This window comes from Rhinopithecus bieti, unplaced genomic scaffold (genome assembly GCF_001698545.2).
Source record: "Rhinopithecus bieti isolate Rb0 unplaced genomic scaffold, ASM169854v2 scaffold_76, whole genome shotgun sequence".
NCBI lineage: Eukaryota > Metazoa > Chordata > Mammalia > Primates > Cercopithecidae > Rhinopithecus > Rhinopithecus bieti.
Genome location: NW_016803343.1, coordinates 3,619,825 through 3,634,451, shown reverse-complemented (window position 1 = coordinate 3,634,451; position 14,627 = coordinate 3,619,825). Strand labels below are relative to the sequence as shown.

The 14,627-nt window shown below is 36.0% G+C and overlaps 1 protein-coding gene across 1 annotated transcript in view; it reads left to right on the top strand.

The window, feature by feature from the left end:
* The window catches only part of PIK3CA (phosphatidylinositol-4,5-bisphosphate 3-kinase catalytic subunit alpha), a 90,368-nt gene that overhangs the window by 41,298 nt on the left and 34,443 nt on the right, over positions 1 to 14,627 (top strand). Inside the window, 5 exon segments of the mRNA XM_017877282.1 lie at positions 8,633 to 9,060; positions 9,574 to 9,783; positions 11,201 to 11,451; positions 13,148 to 13,393; positions 14,101 to 14,186. Coding sequence (XP_017732771.1) covers positions 8,709 to 9,060; positions 9,574 to 9,783; positions 11,201 to 11,451; positions 13,148 to 13,393; positions 14,101 to 14,186 — 1,145 coding nt within the window. The 5' untranslated portion in view covers positions 8,633 to 8,708.

Genomic DNA, 14,627 nt, shown 5'->3' with positions numbered 1-14,627 from the left:
TGTTTAAAATTATGCTTCTTATCCCTCAAATCCAAATTTGAGTCTCTGAGTGCTTTTGATTTTTCTTTAACCATCCATTTCTTACTGTTTCTATTGCTATCTCTCTTTGTTTAGGCCCTTGTTACATTTTCACTGGAGTAATTTCAACAATTTAGTTTTTCTTCCTGCTCTTCTATGCTCTAGGATTATAGTGACCCCTCCCACAACCCCCCGCATAAAAGACCCTATCCTGAAAAAATTCGTAGCCTAATAGGAGGTCAAACATAACTATAGATAATTTTAATGAGTATGTTGAGGTAGTTATAGAAATACATATAAAAGGCTGTGGTAACATTTAAAAAGGTAGTAACTGACGCTAGAAATATTTAAAGTAAGTTTCAACTGCAGTAATAAGACCATCAAATTATTAACCCAGATTTGAATCATGTTGTTTCTGTAGCAAATGAAGAGGGAAGTTTTGTTCTGTTCCAAATCAGACTAAAGATTCATTTGGTAATTTAAAAATCAGAAAAGCTTTTTTTTTTTTTTCCTCCTAGTTAATGAGTTGTAGGGGGTGAAGGAACCATCTCTCTCTCTCCTCTGGAGGCTCAATATTTGGGTCTGAGAAATAAACTTGACAGTAGACAGATTAACAGGAGAAAAGGCATGTAAATGTATCGTATGCATATGCATAGGGGTCCTACAAAGTATGAGACTCAGATAAGGGCCAGAGGGCTGAAGCTTAAATAGTACTTGTAGCTACAGAAACAAATAGGGCTTAAGGCTCCTGGAGGGTGAGGGGAAGAACTGCACTGTGAACAAAAATTGTCTTGCTGTGTGGATAAAGTCTCTCAGGTAGTAGCCTTCAGAAGACTAGGTGAAAAGTCTGTATGGGCCTGGTGTCTTGGATGTGCAGACCTCTAGTCCCCTCTTCTGTGATAGGAGTTAATGTAGATTCCAGAAGATGGGGTTCACAATTACATTCCTTCTGGAGAAACTTCCCTCTTGATAAGGGAAACTTCAGAGAAAGCCCTTTCTTCACTTTAGGAAGAGAAGAGGATGGAGAGACAGAGGTACAGGGGAATGTCAGATCTTGGTTCTGTTGCTACTTTTTTAGTTCAAAGAACTCATCATGTCAAAGCATCATACTTTGGGGTGTAGTTTCCTGACCCCTAACATGAGCAAATAAAGAGATGTAACTGAGTTAGCCACAAAACTATTTTTTTCCTGTTGGCTCTATCTAAGAATGAGAGTGGAAAACGTTTTGTCAACATATATCTAAAAGTATGGGTAAAACTTGTTTTACAAACTGTTGGTCATTCAGCAAACATTTAAACAGCTTCTATATTTGTGGAACATAAATAACTAGCAAATACAAGCTGCTTATTTTATTAGCAAATTGTGGCTGTTTGCATTGATCGGGCTGCCAGTTGTGCCATTGTGCTGAGGTATGCTTCAAAATAACTTTCTTTCTTATTTTAATGACTTTTAATGCAGATAAGATATCGATGTTTTAAAAACATAAGTATTTGGTGTTTTTTTTTGTTTTGTTTTGTTTTGAGATGGAGTTTCACTCTTGTTGCCCAGGCTAGAGTGCAATGGCGCAGTCTCGGCTCACTGCAACCTCCGCCTCCCAGGTTCAAACAATTCTCCTGCCTCAGCCTCCCAAGTAGCTGGGATTATAGGCACCCACCACTGTGCCCAGCTAATTTTTGTATTTTTAGTAGAGACAGGGTTTCACCATGTTGGCCAGGCTGGTCTCAAACTCTTGACCTCAGGTGATCCACCCCCCTCGGCCTCCCAAAGTGCCGGGATTACAGGCATGAGCCACCATGCCTGGCCTAAAAACATAAGTATTTTAAACATAATACACTTTTGAAATTGAAACCTGAACTGAAATATATAAAATATACTTTTTGCTATTTTAAAGTAATTAAGCCAGAAAACGTCTTAGGCTGTATTTATAGAGACTGGTAATCCGTAGTCAAGTAATAGTTTTCTGTACTCTGCCTTGGAAATACTGACTCTAGAGTATTGTACAAGATTTTCATTGCCACATTTTGAGATGAATATTAGCAAAAGGGCATATCCAGTAATGGCAAAAATGAGATGGTAAACTATCTTGCCTGAATTATGGTTGAAGGAATTGGCGGAGAAAGACCCAGGGGAAAGTCTAATAGCTTTCAAGTATGTGATGAGATAGAGAAAGCAGAACTGAGGGAATGAACAAGATAATTTCGGAGGAACAATGTTTAGGGATAACTTCAGAATTACTCCACAAAAAGTTTCCTATCAGGTAGTAAGCTCCTAGCAATGAAAGTACCCACTTAAATCACTTCTCAGATACTTTGCTATTTCAAGATTTTAACTTAATGGCTTAAAGAACTTAGGTTGACACTGCAGGACTGTGGTTTGCAGAGGCAGGGCTTGGGATAACTTAGCCACTGGGCACTTATCCAGTTGATACCAGGCAATCCTTATACATTACAGGGATCAGCAAAGTTTTTTTCTGCAAAATGCCAGATAGTAGTATTTTAGGCTTTGCAGGCCATATGGTCTCTAGAGCATCTGCTCAACTCTGTTGTTGCAGTGCGAAAGTATTATTGACATTATGTAAACAGTTTGTTACCTGTGTTCCAATAAAACTTTATTTACAAAAGCAAGTGGTGAGTTGGATTTGGCCTGTGGGTCTTACTTTGACCACCCTTGCCTTAAATAATGAAATCTAGAAATAGAATTCTAATGTAAATAGAGAAAGGCTTTCAATTTAGGGATTGAAAATCAAGCTGTCAAGATGTCATTGTCTTCTTGGTCTGAAAGAGTACTCATCAAGTGTTCAAAATAGTGAATTGCCCAATGAATTAAGAAACTTTCCAGTATAAAAATCAAATGACAATGGAGAATCTGATACTGTTTTTTACTCTTTATTTCTGCTACTTACGTTGTTCTTAAAGGTATCATTACTTCTGCTGGGTAGTACTGTCTACCCAGTTGGACTGCTGATGCAGACCAGTCCATACCAACAAGTTAACGCAGGTTCAGGCTTTCTGAAGATGTTTAAGTACTTCCTTCCTAAGCACAGTAACTTTTAACAGTAATTTTAACACCAGAAAAAAGAAGTAAACAAAAATCTCTGATGATCGAGGCATCCGTTGTCACATATTTTGTGCTCTTAAGGTCATACAGCAGAGCCTCTTGTATTATCTTTTGGTCTGTTGGCCTTTGGTTTATACTTTGTAAAATGGTGGTCACATGTCAATGCTGACTAGAAGAAGGAGATGCTACTATAATCGGGCAGGTTGGCCTTCGCTCAGAAGTGACCATTGACTGATAGAAAACAAAGAAATGGGAGGCATTCAGCAACCTGGGGTTGTTGATTTTAGGACCAGAAATGTACCCCCAACTCTCCACCAAATTTCTCAGTAATCCTGAAGAGCTTTGCTGTTTGTGTTTTAGTATAGCCCAGTAATTTGGTGCTTATGATGAGGACTGTAATTCATCAAAAAGGTAAATTGTGAATGGTGCACACGCACACACTTCTAAGAAAATAGGACTGCTCTATTTTGAACAGTCTTCAAACTGAAATAACTTATTTTGATATATAGAAAATTAGGATAAGCAAAGCCAATTTATTTACTCTTAAGACTTCCAGATAGTGATTTGTCAATATGCATATGAATCTTTGGTCCTGGCATTCTGAACTCAAAACCTCAATAGACTGGTTTCTTGACCCTTAAAGTGTTTTATTTTTAGTAAATACGTTTTTAATTCTGTGACCTTAAACCTCCAAACTACATTAGGATTGCATAATTTTATAGTGATTTATCCCCCTCTATTGCTTTAAATTTAATAATTCCATCTTCTTTATCAGTATTTAATTTTTTCTGTAGTCTAAAGGCCCTTTTATTTAAAATGTTATATATTCTGATTTCTTAATTTTAGGGATTTTCTCTAGACAATTGAGAATATGTAATTTTACACTTTAATGTTCATTTGATTATAAGCTACACTTGAAAAGCAATTTTAAAGAAATCTGAGAGAATTTAAAATCATTTTAAAAGCATCATGTCATTTTAGCTCAAAATACTTAAGAGACTCTTTTTTTTTTTTTGGAGACAGGGTCTCGCTCTTGCCCAGGCTGGAATGCAGTGGCGCCATCATGGCTTGCTGCAGCCTTGACCTCCCAGGCTTCAGATCTTCCCACCTCAGCCTCCTGAGTACCTGGGACCATAGGCATGTACCACCACACCTGGCTAATTTGTTTGTTTTTTTTTTGTAGAGATGGGGTCTTGAGCCCAGGCTGGTCTGGAACTCCTCAGTTCAAGCGATCCTACTGCCTCAGCCTCCCAAAGTGCTGGGATTACAGGTGTGAGCCACAGCCCCCAGCCCAGAGTCTTCTTTTTACTAATAGTGTACAACATAAAATTCAAACTCTAACATGTTTTTACATCTGGCCGCTACCTACCTTTCACCTCTCCTTCTTTGTCACATCCTCCACCTGTTACCATGCACTTTAGACTCAAGTAATAAAAAACAGCTTGTATTGCCAGGAACAGGCTGCATTCTTTCATGGTCTGACTTTATACACACTCTCTTGTGGCAATCTAGAACACCCTTCTATAGGCTCTCTTACGTTCAGGCCATACCCTCTCTGTGAAATTTTTAATCTATAATATTCTACTGAAACTTTACCTCTCTGAAGCCTTCCCTAATCTCCTCAGGCTTTTCCATTGTTCGTATTCTATCTTGTAACAATTACCACATTGTTAAAGTCATTCCCCAGTAAACTATGAGGCCCTTAACTGCAGAAGGGTAAAGCATCTTTTAACCTTTGTTTTGTACCATACTTAGCCTTGAGACTGACACATTAAGCAGGTACTTCTCAACAAAAACAGGGTAGAGAGAGATAACAAGGGATTCCCGACACCTAAGCTGTAGATAGCTATAACATTTCAATATAGGAATCTTCGGAATCTGGGGAACTGGAAGCAGCTGGGAAAGCACCGGCATCTGAGCCACTCCACTCGGTACTCTTCGAGGCTTGTGTGTGAGCCTTGCTACCTTCAGGTATTAGCACTTGAAACATAACTTCTTTATGAAGCTCCTTATTTACTTGCCTTCTTGGTTAAAAAAAAAAAAACAAAACCGAAACCTTTTCTTACCCCATCTGGTGCCAGCAGTGTATAATTCCTAATAAGCTTGAAAAGGTAATGTTGGTAATACTTTACAAGTTTATTGCTAATGTTTAACATTTATTAAGTGCTTACTGTGTGCTGATCTCTGTGCTTATGTATTTTTCATATATCACCTCATCTATCTTCACAACAATTCAATGAAGTAGATGCCATTATTATCCCAATTTAACAAATGGGAAAAATGAGATTCAATGAGATGAACTAAACTACCCAAGGCCATACAACTAGTGACTAAGGGGGCCAAAATTTGAATCTAGTGTAGATTCAAATTAGAGCTCATTCTCTTATTCACTACTGGTGAATATTGCCTGGCCATAACTGAAACCCAAATAACAGCATGGTTATAGTATGGGCTTTAAAATAATCTAGACCTGGATTCAAAATCCATGTATTGGAGGCAAGTGACTTCACTTCTGATCTTCAGTTTTCTCATATGTAAAATGATAATATCTTCCTCAATAGAGTTACTGCCCACTCAAGTACATGGTACATACTCAAAAAACAAATGTTAGTTCCATTTGCCACTTCTACACTTTATGTGAACCCGGGGGTAATGGTTTGTACAGAATAAGGCCTGGCATGAGAAGACAAATAACCATCTGACAAATAAAAAGACTGTCATTCTGTCTACCAGAATGTCAACCCGTGCCTGCCTTCCAGGATCAACAAGTGTTTTATTACCATAATCACGTTTATTCTCTTAATGAAAAGGGTGTGTCTTGAGTATTTAATAGTTAATTACCCATAAATATACTACTGTAGACTAAGGAATAAAACCAGTGATCTGTCTACTAACTAGGCTTCTTTCTTAGTAATACTTAGGGAACATATGAGGGTTCCCTGTGGGCTGTTGTTTATTATATAAAATAGTTGCTCCAGTAGTTCCATAATAGAGACCTGTCAGTGCCATTCAGCAGAGAAAAATCATAAACACAGCTGCTGTTTTTGTGTGGCTTGTGGTTTTGGTTTTGTTTTCATTTGAACTTTTTTATGCAGGCATGTCATTTAAAAGTAGTCATTTGGCGTTTTCCCTTGCATTCTTCAAATTTTTTGTAGATTTAAAAACTTCTAAGTCACTTCTATAATTGTTCATACAGATTGATCCATCTGGTCTTTTTACTAGCCAATGAAATTTTTTACATGTAGGAAATAGGACAATTATTTTAAATATTATAAGTTCAGTGGATCTCTTTTATAAGTTTGAGGAAAAATAGTTTCAACTATCAAAAAATAATTTTCTTACATTCTTCATTGTTTCCAGTTAATTTCTGTATTTCTGTGGGTGGGAAAAAGGCTAAAAATTTCTGCTATTCCTACTCTTCACATCCTTTATATGTTATAACTCTGAAGCATACCATAATTATTTGTTTGCAACCAAGAATTGGTACAGCATAAATGTATAATCAAATTAGGCCCTCTCGCTGTCTTTAAGTCACCCTGGCTATGAGGTGGACGTGGATTATAGGGGGCAGGCATAGATTCAGGGAGACCATTTAGGCCTTTGCAGTGGTCCAGAAAAGAAATAGTGATGACCAGCCCAAATACCACAAAGAGTGGTATTTGAAAGAATGTAGACAGAATAGAGAATTAATGAAGCTTGTTGATGGGTTAGATGTTGATTGGTGTGAGATGGAGAGAGGAGTAAGGGATGGCAGGTTTCCTCTCCTCTTTCTTGTGTTCGTTCAACTCTTTTTTTTTTTTTTTTTTTTTTTTTTAAAGATAGAGTCTCACTCCGTCGCCCAGACTGGAGTGCAGTGGAGCGATCTAGGTTCACTGCAACCTCTACCTCCCAGGTTCAAGCGATTCTCCTGCCTCAGCCTCCTGAGTAGCTGGGATTACAGGCATGTGCCGCCACATGCAGCTAATTTTTGTATTTTTAGTAGAGATGGGGTTTCACCATGTTGGTAAGGCTGGTCTTGAACTCCTGACCTCGTGATTCACCTGCCTCAGCCTCCCAAAGTGCTGAAATTAGAGGTGTGAGCCACTGCGCCTGGCCGCTTATCTTTAAAGGATTAAGTTTATGTTACCTACTATGGGAAACCTTCCCACCCCAAACTTGATGACCGTGTTATGTGCTTTTATAGAACCTGGCACTTCTCCAGGATAGCATTTATTCTGTTTTGTAAGTTCTCCAGGATAGCATTTGTTCTGTTTTGTAAGTGTGAATTTAATTACCCCACACACAGCATACACACAATTTTCATATTCTTTTCTTTGTCTTGTGAAGGCAAGGGCCATGTCTATCTTATTCATCATTTATTCCCACACCCAACATAGTCCTGGGGATAGCACCAATGCACTTTTGGTGCATAAGCAAACAGTGTCATTTATAGCTGTTGCCTACAATTCCTGATAGACTAATCAAATATAGTAGATTATCTGGGCCTTTTTGATTCATTTCTGTAGCTTAGCTTTCTTTTTTTTCTTATTTGGTATCTCTCACTTTGCCTTTTGATATACTCTTACAGTTTCACTCACTGAATAAAAGAAAATATAAACAGCAAGAAGTAAACTTGTGTTTTATGGATTTTGATAATATCTTCTAAAAGACCCCCAAGATTGTTTATGTCTTAAAAAATTAAGGGCCTTCAACTCATAATTAATACTTAATAGTTTTTAAAATATTACAAACTGATTGGAACATGGCACTGACAAAGAGAGTCATGGATCTTATTTATGTGTAGATTCATTTCAATCAGAAGTGTTAGGACTGGGTTATTTGAGAAAGTAGATAGATCATTACAAATTCATCCTCATACTTCAAGGAAAAATCATTGATGACACTTTCTAATATTGTGAATATATACCGAAATCATACTTTAAGAACAGAATGTCTAAGATATCACCTAGATAAGAATCAACACAAAAAGAAAAAGGAAAATTACAAAGATTGATTTAAGAAAGAAAAGACTAAGCCATAAAATTTCTCATTATTACATGAGGCAGAGAGTGAAATGAGGGCAGAGAGTGAAAAAGGAAAAGGATTTGACTTCTCTAGGCATGGTTTTACTTATTTTAAAATAAGAGCAGTGGACCCATGATCTAAAAGATTCTTTCTGGCCTAAATTCTGTTGTTCCATAAGATAGAAGAGAATAATAAAGGTGATATGCAGCGGGAATTGTGGGTTGAATTGCAGCTTGCTTTTCGTTCTTCCCATAGCGTTATCTCTGGCTTGATGAAACCTGACTTAGAAAATCCACTCAAATATATATAATGTTTTATTAAATTACTTTATTAAATTTAATTAAATACAAGTGGTTGTTCTAATCTCTGCTGAAATAAATTCTTTATAGCCTAATTTAGAGCAACAGTCTCGATTAAAATATTTAAGATGAATTATTACCTCTTAGCCTAATCACGTCAAACCATGGAAAATTAGTTTTTACATTTTAGCAATGTTATAAATGTATTCTGTAGTTGTATCTCTTTTAACTTACGTTTTCCTTCTTTGATTTAGGTTTCTGCTTTGGGACAACCATACATCTAATTCCTTGAAGTAGTTTTATATGTAAAACCTGCAAAAAATCAGAACAATGCCTCCACGACCATCATCAGGTGAACTGTGGGGCATCCACTTGATGCCCCCAAGAATCCTAGTAGAATGTTTACTACCAAATGGAATGATAGTGACTTTAGAATGCCTCCGTGAGGCTACATTAATAACCATAAAGCATGAACTATTTAAAGAAGCAAGAAAATACCCCCTCCATCAACTTCTTCAAGATGAATCTTCTTACATTTTCGTAAGTGTTACCCAAGAAGCAGAAAGGGAAGAATTTTTTGATGAAACAAGACGACTTTGTGACCTTCGGCTTTTTCAACCCTTTTTAAAAGTAATTGAACCAGTAGGCAACCGTGAAGAAAAGATCCTCAATCGAGAAATTGGTATGATACAGTATCCTATTCTAAAATGCAAATAACTATGAAGCTTAACTGTTGTCTCTTACTAAAATATTTCTGTCTAAACCAATACCTTCGTAATCTTAAATAGCTTTCTAAATAAAAATCATTATAAATCTAAAGTATATTTTACTATTGAACTATGGAACTATTTTAACACCTTGATATTATTCCATAAGGTTTTATTTAAGAAATATCATTTGGGGATGACTTACATTTGTTATATCTCAATTTTGTTATTCTTTTAAAATGATTGATAGGAATGTTTGCTGCCTTTGCTCTAAATTGCTGAATATATTATTTTTTATGTATTAAAAGTATTTGGGACTTTATCAACTCTTAATATATATGCATTCATCAAAAATTTTTTTTCACCTAGAGGTACTTTTTTTACTCTATTGTGATCTTCCAAATCTACAGAGTTCCCTGTTTGTAAAAAAACATGTTCATACTATGTATGTAATAGAATGTTATATTCTTTATGTAATTTTATTAAAGGTTTTGCTATCGGCATGCCAGTGTGTGAATTTGATATGGTTAAAGATCCAGAAGTACAGGACTTCCGAAGAAATATTCTGAATGTTTGTAAAGAAGCTGTGGATCTTAGGGATCTCAATTCACCTCATAGTAGAGCAATGTATGTCTATCCTCCAAATGTAGAATCTTCGCCAGAATTGCCAAAGCACATATATAATAAATTAGATAAAGGTAAGAAAATGACTAATCTACTCTAATTGTTACTATAATGCAGTCTTCTGCCTGTGCCTAAATCTTTGTATAGTCTTTTTTGTTTGTTTTTTTTTCCAGCTAGATAGTAAGCTACTTGAAGGCAGGGACTGCTTATACGGACAAGACATAGTTGAATGCTAAATACAAATTGTGTACAATCAATATTTATTGGTTGAATTTTTGTATGAATATGATACTGATTTCTTGGTAAATTGTCTATAAAGCGGAAGAAATATGAGTTTGAAATTTACTATTTTTTAGGATTCAGAATTAGAGCTGATTATCTTTTCATAAATAAAAACAAGTATAAATAGAAACATTTCATGAAATTTTGGGAAAACTTTATACATTCTTGTTGTTACATATAATAAATACACCAGAAAAAAATAAGTAATTTTCCTAAATATTAAATGCAGTAATTCTGATCATGAGTGATAATATATAGGTAGATTTTTGACATTTAATGTATCAGTTTCTAGAATTAAGTGAACAGGAAACTATATAAACTATATTGTTTTCGAAATACATGTCATTGTATCAGATAAATGTCTGTATTTTTCAGGGTAACAAAGTAAAATTACCAATTTGAGTTAACTCTCACACACTATTAAATATCAAATCCTGTCAGTAGACTAAGTTAAGACATCTTATTACTATTTTATCCGTATTTTTCAAAGTAGTTTAATGCAACATAAGATCTTTCAAAATTCTATTCTAGCATATATTTTTAAGTGAAGTGCTTTTTTCATTTTCGCCAGCATTTCTTGTGAAAAATTTTCAACATATAGACAACTTGAAAGAAATTTACTGTGAACACCCAAGCCTCTCTACATAGTTTGTCTTCCCATTTTCTCCATCTTTCTCTTTTCTTTTTTTTGGCCTCTTGGCTTAGTTAATCTTAAAAGGAGAAAATTAGGCAATCCATTTCCTCTCCCCTCTTAATTTTCTTACCTTTCCTCCCTCACATTTTCTGTCATTCTAATTCAACATCTTTAAGTTTCCATTGGTTCTTTGTTTACTTCCCATGGTTACCAGAAACTCTCACCTTAGGCACTGTCGAACCTTTGATACCATCATGAATCACTCTGTTCATGGGGGCGGTACCCATGCAGTAATGTCATACAGTTTAGAATGGAAATTAGTTTGGTCTCAGATACTTGTGACCTACTTGTCACAGTTTTGTGTGCTTGTCATAAAACATGAGAGTTGGGAATGGTCTGGCAGCCCACTCAGATATGAACATTTTCTATTTCTACTGATATTTACCTAGTTTTAATTGGGCTGATTAAAAAGCATTTCTGATATGGATAAAGTAATAATAGTGCACACTTGTTGAAATTTTTCCCTTGAAAAATGAGATATGGTGATTGCATCTAATAATGTTTTCCTGTTATAGGGCAAATAATAGTGGTGATTTGGGTAATAGTTTCTCCAAATAATGACAAGCAGAAGTATACTCTGAAAATCAACCATGACTGTGTACCAGAACAAGTAATTGCCGAAGCAATCAGGAAAAAAACTCGAAGTATGTTGCTATCCTCTGAACAGCTAAAACTCTGTGTTTTAGAATATCAGGGCAAGTATATTTTAAAAGTGTGTGGATGTGATGAATACTTCCTAGAAAAATATCCTCTGAGTCAGTATAAGGTGAGTAACAAGTTTCAAAATATTAATTTTTAATTTAAAAAGTAATCACATTGAGGATGAGCATCTTTTTTTTTTTTTTTGAGGCGGGGATGGAGTCTCACTCTGTCGCCCAGGCTGGAGTGCAGTGGCATGATCTTGGCTCACTGCAAGCTCTGCCTTCCAGGTTCACACCATTCTCCTGCCTCAGCCTCCCGAGTAGCTGGGACTACAGGCACGCACCACCACACCTGGTTAATTTTTTGTATTTTTAGTAGAGACAGGGTTTGCACCTTGTTATCTAGGATGGTCTTGATCTCCTGACCTCATGATGCACCCGCTTTGGCCTCCCAAAGTGCTGGGATTACAGGCATGAGCCACCGCGCCCAACCAAGTATCTGTATTTTTAGAATATACTTATTGATAAGTAATATTAGTAAATACCATTTGTAAGTTTATTCTTTTAATTCTGTGATTAATTCATTTGAGAGGCTGAAAATGTTGGCAGTTACTCTAGCTCCCAAATATAGCTATTTCATGAGTTTTGTTGTTGTTGTTTGTTTGTTTGTTTGTTTTTTGAGACAGGGTCTCGCTTTGCCTCTCAGACTGGAATGCAGTGGTATGATCATGGCTCACTGCGGCATCAACCTCCCAGGCTCAAGCAATCCTCTCACCTCAGCCTCCTAAGTGGCTGGGACCACATGCATGTGCCTCGATGCCCAGCTAATTTTTTTTTTTTTTTTTAGAGAGAAAGTCTCATTATATTGCCCAGGTTGGTCTTGAATTCTGGACGCAAACAGTCCTCCCACCTCAGCCTCCCACAGTGCTTGGATTATAGGCATGAGCCATTGTGCCCAGCCTATTTCGTGATTTTTATCCCCTCCAACCAGTGGCCCTGGAATGGATTGAAAGAGACATTTCAAAAAATCCATGACCTACTGTTAAGATACACTATTGGTACTTTCCTACTCTCTTTTTCTGTTTATTAAATAAATACCTATAAGAAGCAACTATGTTTGTGCCAAGCATATGTCAAGTACTAATTTACAATACCAAATAAAACTTGGTCCTGGCCTTCAGGTTGCTTATTGTCTAGTGGGGCTTATGGGTAGGAAAATAATGTGTATACAGTAACCTTTATATTAAAAATCTCTATCCTAACTACCATTTCAAAATTCAGACCAGTGTATTTAGTATTTTTTGTAAATATTTATCCATAATATTACTGGTCTCCACTATTTGTGTTTTTTTGTTTTAATTTTAGCAAAACTAATGTTTCTCAGTACGTTTGGACAAAAAAGCAAGTGAACAGCAGCCTTTGGGTGGGACATCAATATGACTTAATAGATTGAATGACAGAGGTGTCCTAAGTGATACTGTTTTTCTGTTACCAAATACAATGTTTTCATAATGAGTATCCCGTGATCCTTGTTTTTAATTCCTTTTTTGGCCTCCAGTTAAGGGTAGAACTATAGTTTCAAAAGTTGACCTTAATTTTTTTCTTTATGCAATTTATATTCAGAAGTGTTTGGTTGATCTTGTGCTTCAACCTAAATCCTAAATGTTAGTATTTTAAATGTTATAGCAACTACTAATAAATGTGGTCTATAATGTTTATCGCCTTTGCAGATTAATATGTACATTCTCATAATACTCTTACATGTTACTTTTAAAATGAAAAACCTTACAGGAAATGGCTCGCCCCCTTAATCTCTTACAGTATATAAGAAGCTGTATAATGCTTGGGAGGATGCCCAATTTGATGTTGATGGCTAAAGAAAGCCTTTATTCTCAACTGCCAATGGACTGTTTTACAATGCCATCTTATTCCAGACGCATTTCCACAGCTACACCATATATGAATGGAGAAACATCTACAAAATCCCTTTGGGTTATAAATAGTGCACTCAGAATAAAAATTCTTTGTGCAACCTACGTGAATGTAAATATTCGAGACATTGATAAGGTAAAGTCAAATGCTAATGGTTATTATTTTATAGAATTTATTTTATATAACCTTTTTCTTGAACTATGCAGTAATCTGTTGACCTGTAGTATGTTTTCAGATGGTTAGGAGAACACCCAAATCTCCAAATGTAAAAATATATCATGAATTTTACTTGAGCTTCCATCTACCTTAGCTATTATACAGCTCACAGTCATTTGTTAATAATTCTAATATTCACAATTCTAGCTCTTAAAATCAAAAGTTTTATGGAATTCGTTTGGCAGAAAGACCTGAGCCAACCTTAAGTGAGGGTTTTTATAATCTTTATTAGCCCCACTTAGTATAAATATTCATGTATCTTATTAAAGAAATATTAATGTCTTTATGAGGTACTGCTTCATCAGCTAAGGAAGTAGTATTTAGTATGTTTACTAATTTAGCTTTCTAAAATATGGAAACTCTGAATTACATACCTGCCTTAAAGGGATTGTGGGCCTATATTTATGTTTCAGTGGTCTGATGTCTCCATTGTTATTAGTGGATGAAAGCAGCAACTAATTTTGGTGAAGATTCTACATCAGTATTAACTTATTATATATGTGAAGAAAAGGAGAACCAAGCTATATCTGAACAAAATTCCGTGGTTTTATATTTGAGTCTATGTAGTGTGTGCATATGTGTATGTTGAGTGTATACATTAGTAAATACATACTTTTTTCTTTTAGATCTATGTTCGAACAGGTATCTACCATGGAGGAGAACCCTTATGTGACAATGTGAACACTCAAAGAGTACCTTGTTCCAATCCCAGGTGAGGAAGTGTATAGACTTATATTTCCAAAGGTTATATTAGTGTTTAGCAGTGTGATCAAGAAAAGCAGTATATTTTTTTAGACCAGCCTGGGCAACAAAGCAAGACCCTATCTCTACAAAAAGTGTTTCTTAAAAATTAGCTAGGCACTGGCCAGGCACGGTGGCTCACGCCTATAATCCCAGCACTTTGGGATGCTGAGGTGGGTGAATCACAAGGTCAGGAGTTTGAGACCAGCCTGGCCAAGATGGTGAAACCCCAACTCTACTGAAAATTTTAAAAATTAGCCAGAGGGTGGCAGGTGCCTGTAATCCCATCTACTCGGGAGACTGAGGCAGAAGAATCTCTTGAACCTGGGAGGTTGCTGTGAGCTGAGATTGCACCACTGCACTCCAGCCTGGGCAACAGAGCGAGACTCCATTTCAAAAAAAAAAAAAATGG